We start from the raw sequence: 21,809 nt of genomic DNA on the forward strand, positions 1-21,809 counted from the left end.
ATTTAAGTTTTCATATGATATGCTGTTTCTTTATTATTCCTTCAAAGAAGAAAAGACAAAATAAAATTATTTGTGTGACATTTAGTGTACACCATTGCTAATAAGTACTTTCTATTTTCAGTTTATGATACTAAAAAGAAGAAATCTGTTATTGGAATCTTGAATGTGACAGTGGAGGCCCTTGCCGCTTTAGAGAATGTTCAGAGAGCTGGTCACAGAACATAATTTATATATGTATAAATTATTGCTTCATTCATAAGTCAAACCGTCCATTTTGTGCCATTTTTGTACATATCTATTTAATTGCAATTTTTTCTGCCCGATTCTAGAATCCAGTTTGTAATTTTAAGACAAGTATGTAATTTTATGGGCAATGAGTACGTGATTTTTCTACACTTTTTATATAAAGAGTTGAAATTTTATACTTATTTTGGGTGAATTTGCCAAAGGTTTTTAATAGTATATATATATGTTATACACTTCCCTTGAATATTGATTTTATGTGGGGGCTCTTTGTGAGACATTTAATAAGGAAGCATAATTCACGTTAGCTGAAATATTTCATCATATGTATGTCATAACTTAATATTACTTGCATTTGAAATCTGATACATCCTATTTTTCAGTAATATAGATTTTTTTAAGCCTGGAATGCGCTGTAATAATCTAAGAAATAGTTCATTTCTTTTGCAAGCATAATGAATTCCATGTATATCAATCACTAATTTCATGTTTCTTGCAGGATCCCAAAATTTTTTATGCTTACATATCTTTACAACTGTTAAATGTAATGTTTATGCTTAGTTTCCAAAATCAGAGCTCATCGTGTTTCATATTGCTCAATAAAATAATAAAGTGATGAAGATAACACAAGTATATTCAGGAATGTGTAATATGCATGTATACCAGCTGAGCTGAAAAAATAAATGTGATTGATTTTTTTTTTCTTTCTAAGCTATATTTCTCACTATGATACTGCTTCTATGAAATCATCAAAAAGATAAGTGAAAACAACATGCACATATATATATATCTACACATAAACTGCTTTCAATAGTACAAATATTCAAATCAATAAACAATTCACAGTATCATCATTTTACAGTAAAGAGTATATTGAGAGAGAGAGAGTGTCCTACAGATAAAAAAAATTGAGACATTTCTGTATTATGAGACCAGTAAGAGAATTTTGTAGATATTTTAAAGGAACAATATTGTAAATTAATCCTGTTGGGTATTATGCCAAATTATGCAGTAAACGCACACTAAATAACAGGGTTCGTTTGTCTCTTCTAAGTTATTTCATCATATTGGTCTGTCTAGATTTTGGATTTTCTCTGGATTATTATTATTATCAGCCTTTCACCAGTAGGTGCTTATCCATCTAGGATGCCAACACCACAGACTTCATTTCATTGACATTTCTGCTTTAAACCCTTGCTAAATCTTTCATCTTCCATGTTGTTTAAATGACTGTATCACCTATCATTAAGTTCTCTTGGGAATTGCTTAAGGGCCAAAGCTAGATAACCAGAAGAGCTATATATATATATATATATTTTTTTTTTGTATGAAATTCAGACAACCAGTTAGAGCTTCTGGCTTAGTGGCTATCATATCCTGATAGTATAACTCCATAGAAATGGCAAAGTATCTATTTAAATACTAAATGAACAGACAGTTGCTGTGTGTGTGTGTGTGTGTTATGTTCTATCGAGTCGTTTTTGACTCCTGGTGATTCTATGAACATACACTCTACATTCAGATCTGTCCCTGATCATATCTTTCAATTTCCAGGTGCATTCCAGTTGCTTCTTTAACTCTGTCCACCCATCTCATTCTTAGTCTTCCTCTTCTCTTGCTTCCATCAACTTGAGCAAGTATCATCTTCTCCAGACTGTCATTTGCTCGCATAATATGCCGAAGTATGACAATTTTTGCTTGATGATCATAGCTTCGAGGGAGCAATCTGGCTTTGTTCTGTTTATCACTGATTTATTGGTTTGTTTTTCAGTTCATGGTATTCTTAGTAAGCATCTCCAAACTCATAATTCAAATGTATCTATCTTCCTTCTTTCACTCTTTCTCAGAGTCCAACTTTCACATCCAGACAGTACCACAGGGAATACCATTGCTTTCATGATTCTGATTTTTGTTGAGAGGCTAATATCTTTAAAGATCTTGCTTAAATTTGTCATTGCTTTTTTCCCAGTAATCTAACTTCTTTATGAATTCGGGATCCTAGGAGCACAAAATTTGTTAACTACTTCCATTTTCTCCCCATCTACTTCAAAATCATTAAGTTCACATGTTGCCATAACTTTTATCTTTTTGAGGTTAAGTACTTTCATAATAAGTTCCTCCAAATCTTCTTTGCATTTTGCTAGCAAGGTGGTATCATCTACCTACCTCGAATTATTAATATTTCTTCCACCAATTTTAATTCTGAGGACTCCTCCAGCCCTGCTATTCTTAAAATGTATTCGCTGTACAAGTTCAACAGGTACGGAGATAAAATACATCCTTGTCACACCCCTTTACCTATTGTGAAATACTCAGTTTCTCCAAAATCTGTTCGGACAGTAGCTTCTTGTTCATAATCAAGATTCCTCAGAAAGATAATGAAATGCTCTGGCACTCCCATTGTTCTTAACACATTCCACAGTTTCACATGATCTACAGAGTCAAAAGCCTTACTATAGTCAAGGAAACGAAGGTAGACATTCTTTTGATATTCATGTGCTCTTTCTATTATCCATCTTACATTGGCAATATGATCTCTTGTTCCTCGGCATTTCTCTCTTTTCTGAATGATCTTAAGTAAGACTTTACTTGCATGAGAAATCAGTGCTATAGTTTTGTAATTTTCGCACTCCCTTGCATCACCTTTCTTCAATAAAGGTATATAAACTGATTCCCTAGGCCATGTAGTTGTGATCCAAATTCACTGACATAGAGCTGTTAAAATTTTAACTGCCTCTTCTCCCAGGGCTTTGAGCAGCTCAACATATATTCCATCCCCTGTTGCTTTCTTACTGGATAACTATTGCAGTGCCCACCTCACTTCACTCTCCAGTGGTACTGACTCCTGTGTATAATCCTAGTCTTCAAATTTCTCAGTAATATTGAAGTCCTTTCTGTAAAGGGCTTCTGTAAGATATTCTTTGTGTTTACTTTTCGATATCGTCACCTTGGCACTGAACTTCCCTGTCAGTTTCCTGATCTTTTTGAAAAGATCTCGTTTTGGTCTTCTATTTGTTGGCATTACTGGTTAAAGTATTTTTCCATGTCTCTTCTTGCTTGTCATTGAAATTCTGCATTCAAATGCTGTACTTCCTGTAAATTTCATTTCACCTTCATTTTCCTCCTTTCCTGAGCAGTTTTGATGGTATCTTCTGACAGCCATTTAAACTGTATACCCAAATGGTATTGTGATTGCCTGAAACCGAAACATGCTCTATAATGATAAAATGAAATTGAATGCACAGACATACATAACTTTATTGGAAAGGGCTGAATAGCATGGCATGGCATGAACATTACATATATGCCCTTTTTGATAGTGAGATCTTCCTTAAATCAATCTAAAATAGTACGCATTTAAAACTCAAACACCAAGACCATTTACTCTGTATGTGTGAGTGTTTACTTTGGCAAGTTTTATGCATTATATTCATAGTGCATAAAACTTGTAAAAGTGGAATTTCCAAATGAAAGACAATAAGAAGCAGATAGCTGAGATATTCTGCTGATTGGTTATACAATTATGATTCAGTGAAAATAAAAACACTAACGTGTTTCTATTTTTTATCTCTCGGCTTATAGGCATTTAATCTATTTTTAATATATATATTATTTCGAGCATCTAAAATATTCTTATCCTTGATTCCTAAGCTTTTTCAATAGCTTCCAAAACATTTTGCTACCTTCTGATATTTATCTTCTATATTCTTACGGAAGTCTTCATTGGAAGACTTCAGTAAGAATTTTTGTTTATCTGCTCGTTTAGGGCATCTACTGTCCTGGAAAAGAAGAAAGCATACAACTTTTCAGTATGCTTTCTTCTTTTCCACTGATTCTGTAACTTTTTATATCCACTGTGGTGTTCTTATTTTTCTATCCTTGCAGACAATTTCCCGACATGTCTCTCCAGCTGAATCCATGTTTTCTTCAGCATTTGCCACTGAGAACCCAAGGTTTTTGGTTCTAGTTTTTGAACTGGCTTTCAATAATATCTATGAGGCTTCTGTTCCCATGATCTTGTGTCCATTTTTATGTTGGACCATTGTGCTAGTAATGATTAATCCATATACTGAGCAGTTGTAGAAAGTTTTTTTATCTTGGGTATAATATATGTTAAAGATACCAAGCTATTTTAAATATAAACCTCCATTTCCCAAGTAAGCAAACAGACAAGTCAGTCAAGTTTGCACCTGCAAGTGTTGCAAGTCTAGCTGACCCTGCATGTAGTGCAAGTCAAGGCAACTTGTGGTAAAGGTAGAATAAGCTCTAATCACTATTCTTAATATTTACCCTTAATGCAAAGCACATCTCCTGGAGGAGATGTATGATGCTATGTATTAATGGCAAGGGGCCACTACCCAGACTGGTTTTGTCCTTTATTGAGGTCTCATCAGTGGGAGCCAGGCTAAGAAATACTAAGTTTTAAGTAAAAAAACAGGTTTATATTTAAAATAGCTTGGTATCTTTAACACATATTATACCCAAGGTAAATAACTTTCTACATCTATCTCTCATCCTGAGATTTTTATTTAATAAGGTCAAAGCACATTATGGTAACTTGTTTTGGTAAAATATTTATAAGCTCTGTATTACTTCCACAGAAGACCTTCAAACAGAACTTAACTTCCTGAAAAACACCTTCTTAAATAATGGATATTCCTCTTGTAACATCACTAAACGTTTGAGACCACGCCAACAACCTCGACAAGAAGATGAATCCAACCCTATCACTCACACACAGTTACCATTTATTAGCTCTCTTACCCCAAAAGATGTATTTTGAAAGCACACCCAGGATATCGTTGCAAAAGTGATGCAATGTTTATGCATCAAAACGTCTCTTCATCAAGCAGTAGTATAATGTATTTACTTTTAGGAATCATGTGAAGTCTGGAAAGAAGTAGGGGAGTGTTTAACAGGAATAAATGCAAAAATATAATATCGGTGATAGTGCTATTCAGTGGATAAGCACCACACACCTAGCATATCCTGAATATTCACCCCTCACATATATATATATATATAATAAAATAGAAAAATAATTCTTAACCCACCCACAGTACCAAAAAATGTACCATAGATTTGGAAAATATCCTTTTGTGTGTGGAGAGCAATATAAAAAAGTAAAACATGTACATATTCTTATATAAATATATACATATTCACTATAAACACTAGTGGCAAAATTAGTGCTATGTGTATTGGTTTGGCCACAGTGGTGATAAGTATGTGGTTCACCTGATGGTCATTTCTTCCTTCTCCAGCTGAGCATTGAGCAAGTCTGTCTCAACCTGTGGTATAGGGTAAGCTTCCTTCTGGGTGCTTTGGTTCTCCCATCACAAACATAAAACTGACCTTAAAGTGAATGAATTTATTTAGCTTTAGACATGTATAATCAATATTAATTTGAATATTTCACACAGTTCATATTCTTGCCACCTTAGATACATAAAACTTCTTGTGGAAAGTTGTTAATCATAATAATCATAACTAGATGTTTGTGTAGCTTAGTGGAAATGGAATTTATTATCTGTAGCATTAAACTACCTCCAAAAAGGATCATTTATATGTACAATTCTAGCTAGAGGAAATTCTAAGAGTTTTCTGGGCCAATTCCCAAGTTAGTGGATCTTAGGCATAGGAAAGTAGGATTTTTCCTCATGGACTCTCAAGTTTTTAAATCCTTTATTTCAAACTGTAGAACTCACACTACTACACACAATATGGGTATCAGGTTTTAAGGTGGTGAGATGGTAGCTTTTCTCCCCCCCCCCCCACACACACACTGAAAAAATTTATTAATTGAAAGCTTGGGCTCACTAATGAAGATTTGAATGATGAAGACAGGCTACTCACCTAATCTTCAAAAAGTTAAAGCTAAATAATTCCAGATTATATGCTGTCATATAATATGTCAGAGAAAATAATTGCACAATTGCCACCCTTGGGTTGAAAGGAGTGAAAGAGTGTGTGTGTGTGTGTATTTTTAAGAAAGTAAGATGAATAATGCTTGAGAGAAATGAGATTTAGGTTTCTGACAGGAAAAGCAGATGGGATTTTGCTGAACTGAAAATGGTAGTGAACACTATTGAGGTTGGAGCTGAGACCATGTATATTTGTAAAGTGAATATTGAAGGCTGTAGGAAATTACATGTTATCCTATAATCTTTAGATATACATGGGCATAATTTGAAAAAATTTATAAGAGTCGGAGAGAGATTTGTTGTGAAAAATAACTAATAAATAATAAACAACATCTGTGTGTTGAAATGAAAATGATCCTGCATATAAAAAAAATCTAGAAATAAGCTATGATTAATTTTAAAATCCTCCAAAATTGTAACAAATCTGTGGATGTACCAAATAAAAAAGGGCTGCCATAATACATGGGATGCTAGAGAAAATAAAAAAAATTATTTTTTTTTATTTTCCTTTTATTTAATGTATTAATGATGACAAATTTTCTATCATCTAAAATATAACTCTTTCATCAAAATACAAAATTATGAAGCTTCGATTTTTAATTCGATGATTCAGATCGAATGATCCCATATTTAATTTGTCATTTTCATTAAAAATTGTGTCTTCTAAATAACTGAAATGCATTACTTGTTCTACATTGAAATGCTTACTTGTTTTACTTGTCCTTAATGGAAAAGGATGTTTCAGATGTTTCCCATATTCCAGCATATTTTCATAGTATTGTAAAATCTCGCACAATAAGTTGTTCTATAACTTATCATGCTCAGTTTTACAAGAGTCTTATGGCAGGAAAATACATAAGTTGTAATGTAAAATTGATGTAAAGGTATATGTAATAATAATTATGATATAGTTAGTTCGAGGATACATTATGGTTGGTCTGTGAATTTAGCGCTCCTGTAAAATTAGTGATTTTGTCTGTTTTATTGTGTTTTTAACTTAGAAAATTAGTGTTTTATAGTATATTAGTGTAGATTTCAGTTTTTTTTTTAGTGTATTTAGTATTTCATAACATTTTTATAAGATATTTCTATTATAAGTTTAAAATGTCATCAAAAAAGAACAAGAAACATAGTGTTATAAAAAGTGCTGCAGTCAAGAACAAGAAGGTTATCAGAGATATGGAGGAGGTTAATGAAAATGGATTAACCTCCAAAATAGCAAAATTGAAGCAGATCATCAGAGAGAGACAATGCAGGAATTACAAAAAGTTAAGAGGCGTTTAAATGAGCATAGGGAGAAAAAGAAAGTTATGCAGGAAAATAAGAAACAACAATGCATGGAAACAATTAAGTCAGGAAGAAACGGAAATCAGGTAAATGATATTGTTCAAAAAAAAAGAAAAGTTATTTGATAATCTATAATAAAACATGCCAATGATAAGCAAGTTATAACTTCGAGTTTTCCTGGAGCAAAAATTAAGAATATAAAGGAAGCAACTTAAAAACAGAAACGAAATTGTAATAGGTATTAACGACTTAACTAGTGATAAGTTCAGTATGAGAGAGGACATGAAAGGGTTGTTGGAAGATGTGAGAGAGTGAAAATCATCAGTATTTTAGCTCAATATGATAATAATGAATTGAGAAGAAGGGCTATGAGGGCAAATGATTCGATGTGTAGGCTGTGCAGAAGGAATGGATGCAGGTTTTTGGATGTGTGGCGTGAGTTTGAGGAAAGATTGGATTTGTATAAGAGGTATGGCTTACACTTGAGTGTGTTTGGTATTAGGAGTCTGGAAAAACTAATAACTGGTATGAGACCTAACACAGAGTCAGGGAAAATGAATTACAAAGAGAGGAATGGTAAGAATGTGAGTGCAAGAACAGCAATGTTATGTAACTGTTAATGACAGGAGTCATTGGCATTTGGTTGATCACCATCACTAAACTCAACGCTGCCATAAACCTATTAAAACCTAGAAAATCTGCAGGTAATAATATCTGTAGTGAACAAATTAAACATTTTGGATCCAGGACTAAAGAGTGGTTATTAAACCTATACGACACTTGCCTTGGAACCATAAGGATACCAACTATCTGGAGGCAATGCTAAAGTAATGGCCTTTCTGAAACCAGGGAAAACTCCAACCGAAGCAAAAAAATTACGGACATATATCACTACTCAGCAACTTCTTTAAACTCTATGAACAATTAATTTTGATTATGCTACAGCCCCTAATCGAACCCCATCTTATTGCTAAGCAGGCTGATTTTAGACCAGGCAAATCCTGTACATCACAAATTCTCAACCTCACTCAATATATAGAAAATGGTTATGAGCAAAAACTAGCCACAGGAGCAGTCTTTGTAGACCTAACTGCAGCATATGATACCAGTCACAGGTCGTATGCAGTGCATAGTGTGTATTCTCAAATCATCTACGCAACTCGGGGCCCCCTCCAAGATTAAATCCTGAGTGCACTACTGATGTGTACAAATTCATATAAGAACAAGATGGCGGCACTTGTTGAGCCTTCTCCTCACTGCAGGCTGCTTAAATTAGTGATAGCCTTGGGCCAGCTATCTCTGATTGGCTACCAGTGAAGATAGGGCTAAAATGACTTCACCTATTTCCTATAGAGGAATAAAAAGGAGCTGATTTTTTGATTCATAAAAGAACAAAAAAAAAAAAAAAAAAAAAAAAAAAGGAACAGTCCTCCTGACTGAAGTGACCATTCTTAGTTTGAAGCAAGATAAAGATAAATATCTAAGAAAGTTTCAAAGAGAAGCTTTCAGAGGTCAATTGTAGACCCAACTATACAAATATTATTCAAGAAAAAAAAATTAGAGTTTCAAATATAAAAACTAATTCTTGGAATTTTAGATGATATTTGAACAGAAATGCTCAAATATAGAGATATAAAAGTTTTAATATACTGCATTTTGTGGTGGCTTTTTTTCCCTCATCTGTTCATAGCAGGCTAACTTTGCAGGAACATGGAACTATAAGATAGTTTCATGTGGGCTTGAAAGCTGTGCAGAGGTTGCATTTCTTTAAGATTTTGCTATTTTTTTTTTTTTTTCTGATATAGATCTCTGACCTAAGCGATTATTAAAATTCTCCTGAAGAGAAAGTTGTAGACCAGCAAAGAGGGTTTTTTTTTTTTTTTTTTTTTTTTTTTTTTTTTTTTTTTTTTTAAAATACTGCAGGAACTGTAGTCATTAGACAGAACAAGTGTGGTGCATATGATTGAGTTCTGTTACATATATATAGTTATATTCACTTATAAAATTAGCATGGATTTTAAATATCTTATATTTCTTTATCAAGGATTTTTTTTCATTACTGAAATGAAGTTGTTTAGGCTCTTTTTTGATATTCAATTTGGCATTAATAATGCTGACAGGATTATGGATCTATTTGTATTTTATAGCCAGTAGAAAAGCTTACTATAGTTCATGAAAACCAAACTTCCTCATAAGCCGTGGTAAAGCTTATGAGAAAGTTTGGTAAATTTTCAAAACTTAAGTTTTTCTACATTTAGCTATAGAATACAAATGGATTTATAATATCCTCCATTATATTATCTCATTTATTCTAATTCCAAATTAAAGTATCTTTGCTCTATACTTTAATATTTATTATGCACTTACTGAGAGTTCTCCTGTGATGAATTTAACTTTCTGATATAGGATTGCTAATGGTATATTTAACAGTGGATTATTGTTCTTTTACGATTTTTGTATGGTCTGAAAGAACAAACAGTTCAGAACACACCTATCAGGCCAGTGAAACCTAATCAATGCACTAATAAAAGATGAATATGGGCTTCTATTAAGGGTTCATGTTCTTTAACCCTTTAACTGCTATAGTCGAGTTAACTCGAGCGTGGAAAAAAATGGCAACCTTGCTACGAAGAAGCAAGGTTGCCATTTTTCGATTTAACTCAATTTTTTTTTCCGCATACAGACAAATTGGCCCTTCAGAACACACGCAATTTACAGACAAAAAATACTAGTTGTGGTGGAGAGTGGTAGATGTGGATAATTGGTAGTAGAGGTTTGGATGGAGACAGAGTCGTACATTAGGTGTCCTCCAGCGATGAGTCTCTGGACTCCTTGCAGGTGTCAGGAATAATAATAATAATATGCAGCACAATGCATAAACTATGTGCCTGTGGGGATTTCCATGATGTCACAACATGGCATCTACCAGTAAATATCCGCGTTCTCTTACTGATGATCAAATTGCTGAATTGTTAACAACATATGAGTCAGGAGAAGAATTGTCCGAGTTAAGTGAATTGTGTACTTCAGATGAAGATCCTGGTGATTCTACATAAATTAATGTGTGGTGTTTAATCAAGTGGACAATCCTTGAATATGCAAATTTTATAAAAACACTATTATTGCCATTTTTGTGAGTGAACAAGTGTATATCAAGAATGTATGATGCTGTCCGAACTTCTTAACTCAGTAAGAATTTTAATCGACTTTATAAATTTTTTGCAAAATTAATTCAGCACATGAGACAATGTTAGTAGAATATAAAATCAGCAGTTAAAGGGTTAAGCTTATTTTTATTGAACTCTTTATTTACATCATAATGTGATCTCAACACTGAAAACTTCCCACAGAAACTTTTGTTTGAATGCAAGAAAGCTTCAAATTACATGCATTGCAAATACGTTTTACCTTTTCGATTTGGAATACAGGTATTTTGAAGCTGCCTTGAGGAAATTCTATAGATTGAACATACTTTAAAAGTGGATAACTAATCAAGGTGAAAGCTCATCTTTCCCTCCCTTCAGGATGCATTCTATTAAAAATTTAATAAAAAGAAAGCAGTGTGAATGGTGCACTTGATTATTTTTAATGCAATATATAAAATGGGCTTAAATACATAAAAACAATGGTGGCATTGAATGAGTTAATGGTTCACCAAACTGACTGAATGGTGAATGAAAGCATACAGTTTTGTATGCTTTGATTCATGTCACAAATAATGCACAAGTGTCTTTAAAACCTAAAACATAGTTGACACAGTTATTGACTAGTCTGGTATGCTTTGATGTTGATTAGCATTCATGTTTATGTTTCTAATAAACACATCTATAGATAATAAATACTGACTAAATTTATTTAGTTAAATTATTGCACTCGTATTTCACCTTGATCACCAAGACAACTTTATAAAGGCAGAGAGAATACACTGAACATGTACGTACATACAGACATGTGAATGGCAGGATCCTACAATCCTGATGTCCTCTATGGATACAATAATGGAAACTTGCTGAAGGTCTCATGATGACATTTTCCTAGATTTTTAGCAAAGTGAGGCAACTGAATTTGTTAAGATTTGGCTTATGTTATATTTTGATGCAGATTCTAGGAATTAGTCTCTCAGACTATTCCTAGAATTCCTGTTTGTCCAAAGTAAGATAGTTTGCAGGAGCAAGATATGTAAGTAGCAAGCAGATAAGGGTAGCTAGTTTTTAGTATGTCTTGAAGGTGGTCTCTGTTTATTATACTGTTTAATATACTGTTTTAGAATGAGTGTCAGATTATTTTTCTGATGTGCCTTGAATATATGGAATGGCTATAGACTTTTTGGAAGAGATGACTGGGTGGGTGGGTGGGTGTGGGGGGGGGAAGCAAAGGGATAAGCTATTGGCTAAAAAAAGTGTACCAGGTGATTGATTTCTATGAAACCAGTGTAGACAGAGCAAATGGTTCTAGTATGATTTGCTAAGGTTTTAATTACACCATATTGCTGGGAGTAGTGATGTGATAAATGATGAATGTACCTTCCAGTGTGGGTAGGTTTACTATAGATAGAAACAGATAAGGAGCCATCTGGCAGTGAAAGGAAAATAATAAATGTTCTTCCCTTCCTTCATGTTCCTGTCACCCAACTACCCAATAGATTTTTATCCTTTTCTATCCACAGAAAACTTACCCACACTGGAAGGTACATTTATCATATCACTACCTCTTCCAGCAATATGGTGTGCTACAACCATTTGCTCTGACAACACTAGTGTCTCCACAGAAAATCAAAAACATCTGGGCACTTTTTTTTTTTTTTTTTAAGTAGATTCCACTTCACAAAATCAATATTTTCTGCTCCTTCCCCATTCCACCTCCCCAGAAAAACTTTTGGGGCCCTCTTAAAAAAAATACCATGCAGACCTCTTTCAAGACATACCAAATAGCTAGCTACCCTTATTCACTAAATAAAAGATCCATTCCATTATCTAAACCAGGGATCTCCAAACTAAAATACCAACAGGTCAGATGCAGCCCGCGATATGATTTTATACGGCCTGCCAATTGGATTAATTTTTCAATAAGAATCCGAATAGCAAAACCGTAATCCAAGTTACGGTCTTTCTGACTGTAAAAGGTCGGTTAAAATGGACCGACAAAGAAAAAAAATTTAAAAGAATTCAAAACGAAATAAAAACGTTATATCTGAATAAACTTTTTTATCAACAAAAAATTGTATGTCACACGAAATAAGAACACGGTTAAAATGAACTAATGAGCAAAAAACGAAATTTCCCAATCTGTATTCATTGACAAAAAACTCTAAGTTATACGAAATTAAAAAAAAGTTACATGCAAATTGTTGGTATATGTTCGGTTTAAAAACTAGCGACTAGCAAAAATTTAAACAAATTATTTCCCGAACAGAAAAAAATGAATTTGGCTATTTCAAAAAAAAAAAAAAAAAAAATGTATCAGTTCGCGCATAGAAATTGTCATGATAAGATTTTTTTTTTTTTTTGTAATTTTTACAATTTTTTTTTTAAATAATAAACTTTTTTTATAATTATTTATAAATTTATTCACTTTTATAGGGTTAACATGGATGGGAAAAAGAAAAAAGTTTATCATGAATGTAATGTGTTTAATGAAGAATGGAGCGTAAAATACTTCTTCATACAATTGAACCCAAAGGATAAAGCTGTATGTCTCATTTGTAAAGACACTGTTGCTCTGTTGAAAGAATACAACATATGCCACCACTATGAAACAAAACACACTTCAATGTTTTTGCAATTTAGAGAAAAGGAGCGTTCAGATAAATTTGAATCATTATGTCATTGTTTGCATTCTCAGCAAGGGCTTATTTATGAAAGAAAATTCAGAAAATTAAGCCTTAACCTTGGTTATGTGTTGGCTAAAAAAGGAAAACCATTCATCGATGGCAATATCATCAAAGAATGTATGATGGAAGCAGTGGCCGAGTTATGCCCAGAAAAACTTAATATTTTTAAAATAATAAGTCTTTCGCCAAATACTATTGCTCGTCGGGTCAAAAATATGGGAAATAACATTATCCAGCAAGTTGTAGGCAAAGCACAATGTTTTAGTTGGTATTCTCTCATGCTGGATGAATCAACTGATGTTTGTAATACCTCGCAACTCATCGTATTTTTACGTGGCATTGACGATGAACTTAATGTCACACAGGAATTAGCATCACTTCTCAGCATGCATACTACAACAGGAGAAGATATCCTCAAAGAAATTCAAAAAAACACTAACAGAATATAATTTGGACTGGAATCATCTGCAGTGCATGACAGTTGATGGAGGAAAAAACATGTCTGGTATAAAAATGGGGTTGGTTGGGCAAATCACAAAAGCTTGTGAGGATGCAGAAATATCAAAACCAATGTTTCTTCACTGTGTTATCCACCAACAATCACTTTGTGGAAAATACGAGCTGTGTCTTGAAACCTGTCATTTCTGTGGTAAATTTCATTTGCTCTCATGCACTTAATCATCGTCAGTTTAGGTCTTTTCTCGAGGAATGTGATTCTGAGTATGTTGACTTGACATATTATAGTGCAGTTTGCTGGCTTAGCTGTAGAAAGGTTCTTTCACGCTTCTTTCATCTCAGGAATGAAATTGATATATTTCTTACCGAGAAAAACCGTTACGAACCACTTTTATCAGATACTGAGTGGATTTGGAAATTGGCATTTTTTGCAAATCTGGTGAACCACATGAACAATTTGAATTTAAAGTTGCAGGGTGAAAATAACTTAAGTTTGTAATTTATTATCTCACTAGGGGGCTCTGCCCCCCTGTTCCGGACTGGTAGACCAGTTCTCCTTGAATTCTGGTGACTCGACACTCAGGGTAGCCCCTGAGTTTCAAAACATTTCAAATAACTTGACAAAAAAACATTTCATAAAAGGCCTAATCATTTTATATATATATATAGGGTAGATATCAAGGCTTTCAGAGCAAAGTTGATACTTCTGGAAGGCCAGGTGAAAAATTGTAACTTTGCTCATATACCATAATGTGCAGAATTTCCTTTCTCATTCACAAATTTAGTTATTTCAGATCTTAAACAATTTCAGAAGCGATTTGCTGATTTGGATGCCAATGCTAGGGAAATAAGACTGTTTCAAAATCCGTTTGACTGTGTTGTTACTGATGTCCCAAGTCACCTTCAAATGGAAATTATTGAACTTCAGGCAAATGAACATATTAAAGATAAATACAAGGAAGGAAACTTGATCAATTTTTATAAATTTTTGAACTCTGAGCAGTTCCCAAATTTGAAGAAATTTGCTTGTAAATTTATCTCTATTTTTGGGACAACGTATATCTTTGCGAACAAACTTTTTCCCAAATGAAACATATCAAGTCAAAATACAGGGCAAATTTATCTGATGAACATTTGAAATCGCTACTTGTAATTAGCACTTCAAAATTTGAACCTGAGTTTAATAAGATTTTAAAAACACAGTTACATCATTCACATTAAATTCTCATATTTTTATCACAAATTATAATAAAACCATTAATCTCACATACTCTGTAATCAGTTTTTATCTGCTTTCAATAAAACTCATATCTTGTTCTAGATTTTTTTTATTACCACGGCCCGCTGAACAGTGCTGAAGTACCCAATGTGGCCCTCACGGCGAAAAGTTTGGAGACCACTGATCTAAACCATCCTGGGATCTGCTACAGCCCTTGCTCCTGCAAATTATCCTACTTTGGAGAAACAGGAAGAACACAGGAACTATGTCCACCACTACCACCTTAACATGCCATGGATCACCAGATTCTGTGGAAGGGATAGTTATAAATCTGAGAGACAATTCCTAGAATCAGGCTCAGCATTATGACATAAACCAAATCTTAACAAATTTGGCTGCCTCATTTTATCAAAAATATGGGAGACCTTTAATAAATTTCCCACCATTCGCACTGTTCATGTTTGCTTTCTTGCCAATGTTCTCAGTGCATCTCTTTGTGCTCATGAAAATGCCTTGGTAACCAAAGCAATTTTGGCATAATTTATTAACTATATCAATTTAGTTAATATTTTCTTATCTACAGATGTATGTTTATTTTACTAAATAGCGACAGTAACTGTCGCTATTTAGTAAAATAAACATAGTGACAGTTACTGAATTATTAGATTCTTTTACTTTCAAACAGATTTTCTGATATACACAATGCATTTATTTGTGGAATATTTTAATAAATCCCTTTGAAAAACCAGATCTTCCTTCTCTCTCATTTCTGATATTTGCAGTGAATCTACTTTTGGCTAGGTTTTTATAAACTTGTTTAATAATTAGACATGCAGTTATTCTTTCTTTGGTAAATATTTACAGGGAGTAATGTTTATGCGATGATATTCAGCTTGTCAAATCCGTCTCTCTCTCTCTCTCTAAAGTGGAGAGTTGAATCCACTTCTTCCATGGTGACCGAGTCCATCTTGGGAAAGTGCATATTTTGTACGTATGCATGTGTGAAATTAATGAATGACAATTATAAACATGTCCATGGCAGTATTCGAATCTGCAATCAATTAGCTGGAGAGCAAATATGCTACCAACTTGGCTGGCAATGTTTATGCATACACACACGAAAAGCATAAAACCATGTTTAGACCAGTGCCATGTTTAGGCAAAAAAAAAACAAAAAAACATAACACTCTACCAACTGAAGATAATGAAACATACCAGTATTTCAACATAAAATCATGTTGAAATTTAATAAAAAAAGAAGGACATAAGATAGTAACAAATTAGCACATAGAAGGTGCTAAATTTAACACAGTCACTGAATTAGTAAAAATGTATATTTAGAGCATTATACAATAAGGGAATTGAGAAGTAAAAACAAAAATGTCAGTTAATATGGAAAGCCAAAAAAATTGCTGATAGATTGAAGTCCAGTACTGTATTATAAAGTATATTAAAAGCAGAATACTTAAATAATGAAATTGTTATGAATAGGAACATTATAAAAGTAGAAGGAATGGGGAATTTTAATTAGTCATTGTTAGTACACTCTAGAACAAGAAATAAAACCGACTAGTTTTGCAACACCTATAATATGCTGGGCATTTTCTTTTCTTTTTTAATGAGAGAAATGAAGAAAGCAGCTGATGCTAAAACATAATAAATAAGCTGTTAGTAGAGAAACAATTCAATGAGACATGTAACACGAGTCAGCTGTCTCTTTGTAGAGCTTGAAGGTAATTGTTTGACAAGTTTAATTCTGAAGTGTTAAAAAGACCTGATTAGCAATTTCCTAACACCATTCTTTTGGAGCTGTGTGAATGAAAAACTGCCTCATATTCTTTAATTTGTTGAAAAAAAATATATATATATATCTTCTAAACAGGACATGGTAGCATCATCCCAGTCAGCCATGTGATTAGTAGTTGAAGTTTGGTGACCCTGAGCTATACCTTTCTTATCTTTTATGATCTATATGCTGACTTCCCCCCCCCCCCCCTTTGGCTGGTGTGACCTACACAGGCTAGACCAAATTAACATGGTATCCTATAAACTCCTGGTATTTGTAGAAGGGAATAATTTGGATTGGCTTGAAAACTACCTGAATGTTACAATTCTTGAGCAGGGCAACAATCTTGATGGACAGATTGCCAACATATGGGTAGGAAATCAAATCCCTGCTGGATATTCTTTGGCAAGGAGGATCATCTGAAAATAATCTTATCGTTTCTTAATGAGTGGTTAACATTATACTAATGCACATCATAGAAGATGTGAAAGTTAAACCCAAACTCATGCTGTCTATGTAGATTACTATGGGGGGGGGTGCTGTAGAGGTTCTTGGGTTGTCTAACCATATGTGCTTTGGTTAGTTTTCAAAAGCTCTTAATGGCTTTGAAATACCAAGTGATTAGTGAACTAGTTCATAAATTAATTGCAGAAGCTTAAAGTGACATGGACAGAGATGGAAAAATGTTTATAAACTCAAGTCCAAGCAGATTATCTACTAACTGTGCTCAAATTATGTAATTTTTTAAATTAGAATAATGAACAATAATATCATCTCAACTAAACACAAAAATGTCAAACAGAATGTGCTTCCATTCACTCACATGCAATTTAAAAGGTTTTCATTTTCAGACAAGTTATAAAGAACAAAGACATGAGTTGTAAATTCAATTTGTTTTATTTGTTATATTATAACTGAAGTTATTACAGAATAGATTTACAAATAATTGTACATATGAATCGACAATTCACATGTACTCCCTGTTTTCTAACTTGTTACTGTTGACTATACTGGACAACACATGGCACTAGTAAAACACATTACTTCAGTAACTCCTAGGTACTGAAGCAGAGTAACATAAAAATATTTATACAAAGACTTATGTACACAGCTCCGGTATTGCAAATCGAGTGGCTTTTCACTGTGAGGAAAGTCTGGATATTAACAATTGAATAATCGATTGTCAAGCATATCTGATCTAATTTAAATTAAGAAGCAAATGATACTTTCTTAAAGAAAGTGTACCTTTATATGCACGTAGAGATATTCAAATTCTTTATGAAATAGTTAATGTACATATACACAACTCTGAAACAGAAAAAGTTCACTTATATACATTTAAAGAATTCATACTAAACTTGCTGAAGCATGCTTAAGAATTTTACTGTTTACATTATAATAATGTAACTGTAATAATTTTTTTTCCATAATTTGAGATGTGTACACTTAGTTAAATATCTTAAATAAATATAGAACATCTGGACAACAAACTTGTTATCTTAAAAAAATTATTTTAGCAAAACATTAAATTATGCTGCTTACAGCTAAGTTCACACCATATTTTTAAACCTATTTATTGAGGAACATTTTACTTCCATAAGTGTTTGCATGCAAACATTTAAAAGATAGCATGGAAAAATTCTGCTTTTCTTAAAACATTTCCTCCTCAGTAGAAGCCACCTTTGCCTGACTACTCATGTATAGTAAAATAGACTAACATTACTTACCCTTTAAATAAGTTTACATAACAAATTGTTACAAGATTACAAAAGTCATGACTATCTCGGTGTTAGAAACAGCAATATGGCCATCATGCCAAGAAGCAATATACAAATGGCTTGAAAGTGGCAGGGACAACATTTTGATTTACAGTGTGTATGGCTTTCAATGAGTCCTTAAATCTCATCAGCACCTTATTACAAAAAAACCTACTTTTTTTTTTTTTTTTTCCCCATTCACTACTGGACTGGTCCTGTTTAGGTTTTCAGAGGTAGCATACAAAGACTGATGTACTTTGAAAACAAAAATATCTAGTCTCTCCATCTGCCCCAAGGCACAAGTTATGAACCACTTTTGGGTGAAATATAAATTACCCCTGATCAACTCTAGTGACAGTTTCTCACTGATAATCTTTTCTTTACTGCTTACTCCTGAGTTTGGGAATGAGGAAGTATGGCACAAAGGGATAATGAGCGGACACTTGTGGGTCCACATAAGAACTATAACCTTCCCGTGTCCCTGTTCAGAGATAATTTATTTGCTGACAAGACTGCTAAATAAATAAGTTGCACTGTTGAGGTATCCTTAATATGTTCTCCTTTCACATAGAGGTTGTGATACTCTAATAAAAGAAAAAAAAAATTCATTGTATTATGTGCTTTTCCTTGATGAAAAAAATTATAAACAAGTAACCAAAGAATATACTACTGAATTCGTAGAGACCAAAAGAATAATTTGATAAACTGGAAAGTTTGCAATAGTAATTTTCTTTATTTAGAATAGCACTAATGCTATAGGTCTCTGGCCAGGATTTTTTCTATAGTTATGAGTGTGTGAGCTGACTACAACAATAGTATTAAATTCATTTCTTAATTTATAAGGAATGCTTTTATCTAAGAGGTTTATAATATTCCATTTAACATTTTTGTTGGGTTGCTCAAGAGTCAACCTACATCACTGGAAGGAGACATCCACACAGCCTATAAGGAATAAACCAACCGGAGTGTTCTCGGTATCAATCCCCCCACCTTCCTGCAGTGTTATCCATTGCATGGTATCTAAAAAGGACAAAAGGACAGGCTGGCAGTTTGCAACAAGGCTTACCAAGTCATTCTATATTAGCTAAAAACGCAAATAAGGGAAACACAGCAAAATTAACTATTAGAACAATATTAATCTCAATGGAAGTGAAGAGAGGCACCATTAACATAAGGAATTAGCAGAAGCATTACAAAAATACCATGCTAACATCGGTGATAATGAGACTAAGTAGAAGGCAAACCATCATCTAGATCTCACCTGGTTTAATGACTAAGAGAGATAGAAGTAGCCCACCTTTCATGGCTACTAAGAGGCCCATGAAAGGTATAGGTAGAGGATTTGGCTACTAAAGACCAACCACAACTTCCCAGAAGTGGGTGTACACTGCATCATAGCTACTAAACATCAGTTTCATCAGAATTTCTAGTTCCACTTTTAAGCTCAAAGAGCGACTCAACGATCACAAAAGCAATGCTCAGTACTTCTCCACAGTAAGCTTTGCTGACACCACTCCATTTTTTCTTCTCTCTTGACAGATTCTATAGTATAAACACAAAGCTTTCCAGTGATTCTATAATAAAGAGATAATTTAATCAACATCAAACTAGAGATCCTCTTCACCTGTACTTTCACTCTACAAACAAAAGAATATAATTTCTTGGAATAAAATTAACCTCTAGTAGTACTAGCATATCACAGATAACCACCTCATTCTTCAAGTATGTAATGTAGGCCACAATTCTTTGAAACAGCAGAGAGAGAGAGCGAGAGATGTTCTCCCTCTCCTGCTCCAAACAACTATGGCCTACTCTAAACTACAGCAGGCAGGGACCAAAGAAGAGTCTGATAGAGTTTCCTTGCAAACATCATTTTTTTTTTTTTTGAGATTTTTTTTTTTGGAAGTCTTAGCAAGTTGGTTGTACAATACTTTAGGTGATAAGCTAATTTCATAATGTAGTATGAGATCACCACTTTGTTTATGAGGCCTGAAGCAGCACCATATTTGGCTATTCATTCTGAATTATCTTAATTACAACCCATCTGCAGTAAACACATATAAAGGCATTGCCTTTATATGTGTTTCTTCTCTCTTCCTTAATCACCCACTTAATCAGAATTAAACTTCATCGTGAAGTTTAATTCTGATAGATAGCATACCTAGTTCATTACAGAACTAGGTATGCTATGTATTTGCATTTTGCTAATAACTTTGGGTTTACATGAATCCATGTAAATGGATTCATCCAAACACATTACCTTGGTAGTAGAAGTAGTAGTAGAGCCTAGGACATGAAAAGGCCAGATGTGAAATGAAATTTAAAAGAGGTCATTTGATTAGGTTAATTATAGTAGTATAAACTGTGGTATATATAAATTTCAGTTATGGATTAAATAAAATTAACTTACTTCTTCTATTGTTTGCTCTTCTCCAGGAGAACTAATAAATTCTGGAGTTGTGGCACTAGTAGATAATGAATCACTAGATAACAAGCTATCACTCCTTTCAGCTTTTTTATGACGAGGTTGTTCAGCATCCAAAGGACTATCTCCAGCCATGCTGACATCTGTACAGAATCCACTTTCTATACCAGTTAAAAAAAACAAATGTTAATATTAAACCTGTGTGCATTTCAAGATTGAACAGTATGTTATGTCAATTTTTTTGCTTATTACCCACCATTAGATATGTGCCTTGGTTTCAAAGGAACCAAAGCAATTTCAGGGTGCTTGTTATTTATTTACATTTTGAAAATAAGACTAGAAATAACATGGTCAGAAAAAGAATGATCAAAAATGACAATTAACATAGAAACAATGCATGGGGGATGTCCAGAAAGTAAGTTCCAATGGGTTGTCAGAGAAATAAAAATATACTTACAAAAAAAACTTTATTGGAAATTAAAGTAGACATCTTTCACTACTTTTCTACATAATTTCTGCCATTGTTCAGGCACTTATCATAACGGGGCACCAAGAGTTGTATACCTTCGTCATAGAAGGTTGCTGCCTGTGATGCAAACCACATATTGAATGCTTCTTTGACCTCATTGTTGTCTTGCAACCGTCGACCACCAAAGAAAGATTTCAGATGTTTGAACAGGTGAAAGTTGCTTGGTGCGAGGTCAGGACTATATGGGGATGGAATTGTTCCCAGCCGAAGGTGGCAAGAAGTTGTGTTACGGCAGCTGTGCGTGGGTGGGTGTTATTATGAATCAAACCAATGCCCCTGGTAAGCATGCCATGTCATTTATTCTGGATCACGACGCAATTTCTTAAGGGTTTGGCAGCACATATTCACATTGA

At 33.6% G+C, this 21,809-nt stretch overlaps 3 protein-coding genes across 9 annotated transcripts in view; 2 read left to right on the forward strand and 1 right to left on the reverse strand.

Moving 5' to 3' along the window:
• Positions 1–942, forward strand: part of LOC150110185 (protein fantom-like) — a 588,918-nt gene extending 587,976 nt beyond the window's left edge. For 3 of the 4 annotated variants that reach the window (XR_016548253.1, XM_090391966.1, XM_090391973.1), the window contains one exon: positions 122–942. Coding sequence is in view for 2 of the 4 variants with exons in the window: in XM_090391966.1 (XP_090248092.1) it covers positions 122–225 (104 nt within the window). In the remaining 2 variants the exon portion in view is untranslated. The remainder of the gene's footprint in view (positions 1–121) is intronic. The other variant, XR_016548255.1, reaches the window with a different exon arrangement.
• A 12,098-nt stretch (positions 943–13,040) lies between these two features.
• On the forward strand, positions 13,041–13,733 carry LOC150110186 (general transcription factor II-I repeat domain-containing protein 2-like). The gene has a single exon (XM_090392332.1). The coding sequence runs from the start codon at positions 13,041–13,043 to the stop codon at positions 13,731–13,733; it is 693 nt and encodes a 230-aa protein (XP_090248458.1).
• Positions 13,734–17,627: 3,894 nt separating this feature from the next.
• Positions 17,628–21,809, reverse strand: part of LOC150110187 (puratrophin-1-like) — an 877,727-nt gene continuing 873,545 nt past the window's right edge. For all 4 annotated transcript variants that reach the window (XM_090398282.1, XM_090398290.1, XM_090398300.1 and 1 more), the window contains 2 exons: positions 20,913–21,088; positions 17,628–19,086 (listed from right to left, as the gene is read on the reverse strand). In XM_090398282.1, coding sequence (XP_090254408.1) covers positions 19,066–19,086; positions 20,913–21,088 — 197 coding nt within the window. In that variant the 3' untranslated portion in view covers positions 17,628–19,065. The remainder of the gene's footprint in view (positions 19,087–20,912; positions 21,089–21,809) is intronic.

The sequence above is a fragment of the Typopeltis vanoorti genome, chromosome 1 (assembly GCF_054136105.1).
Source record: "Typopeltis vanoorti isolate ZY-2024b chromosome 1, IOZ_Tvanoo_1.0, whole genome shotgun sequence".
In the NCBI taxonomy this organism is placed as follows: domain Eukaryota; kingdom Metazoa; phylum Arthropoda; class Arachnida; order Uropygi; family Thelyphonidae; genus Typopeltis; species Typopeltis vanoorti.

Bases quoted from the DNA above. Each gene is read 5' to 3' on its own strand.
- LOC150110186 (XM_090392332.1), top strand. From the start codon at position 13,041: ATGGATGGGAAAAAGAAAAAAGTTTATCATGAATGTAATGTGTTTAAT.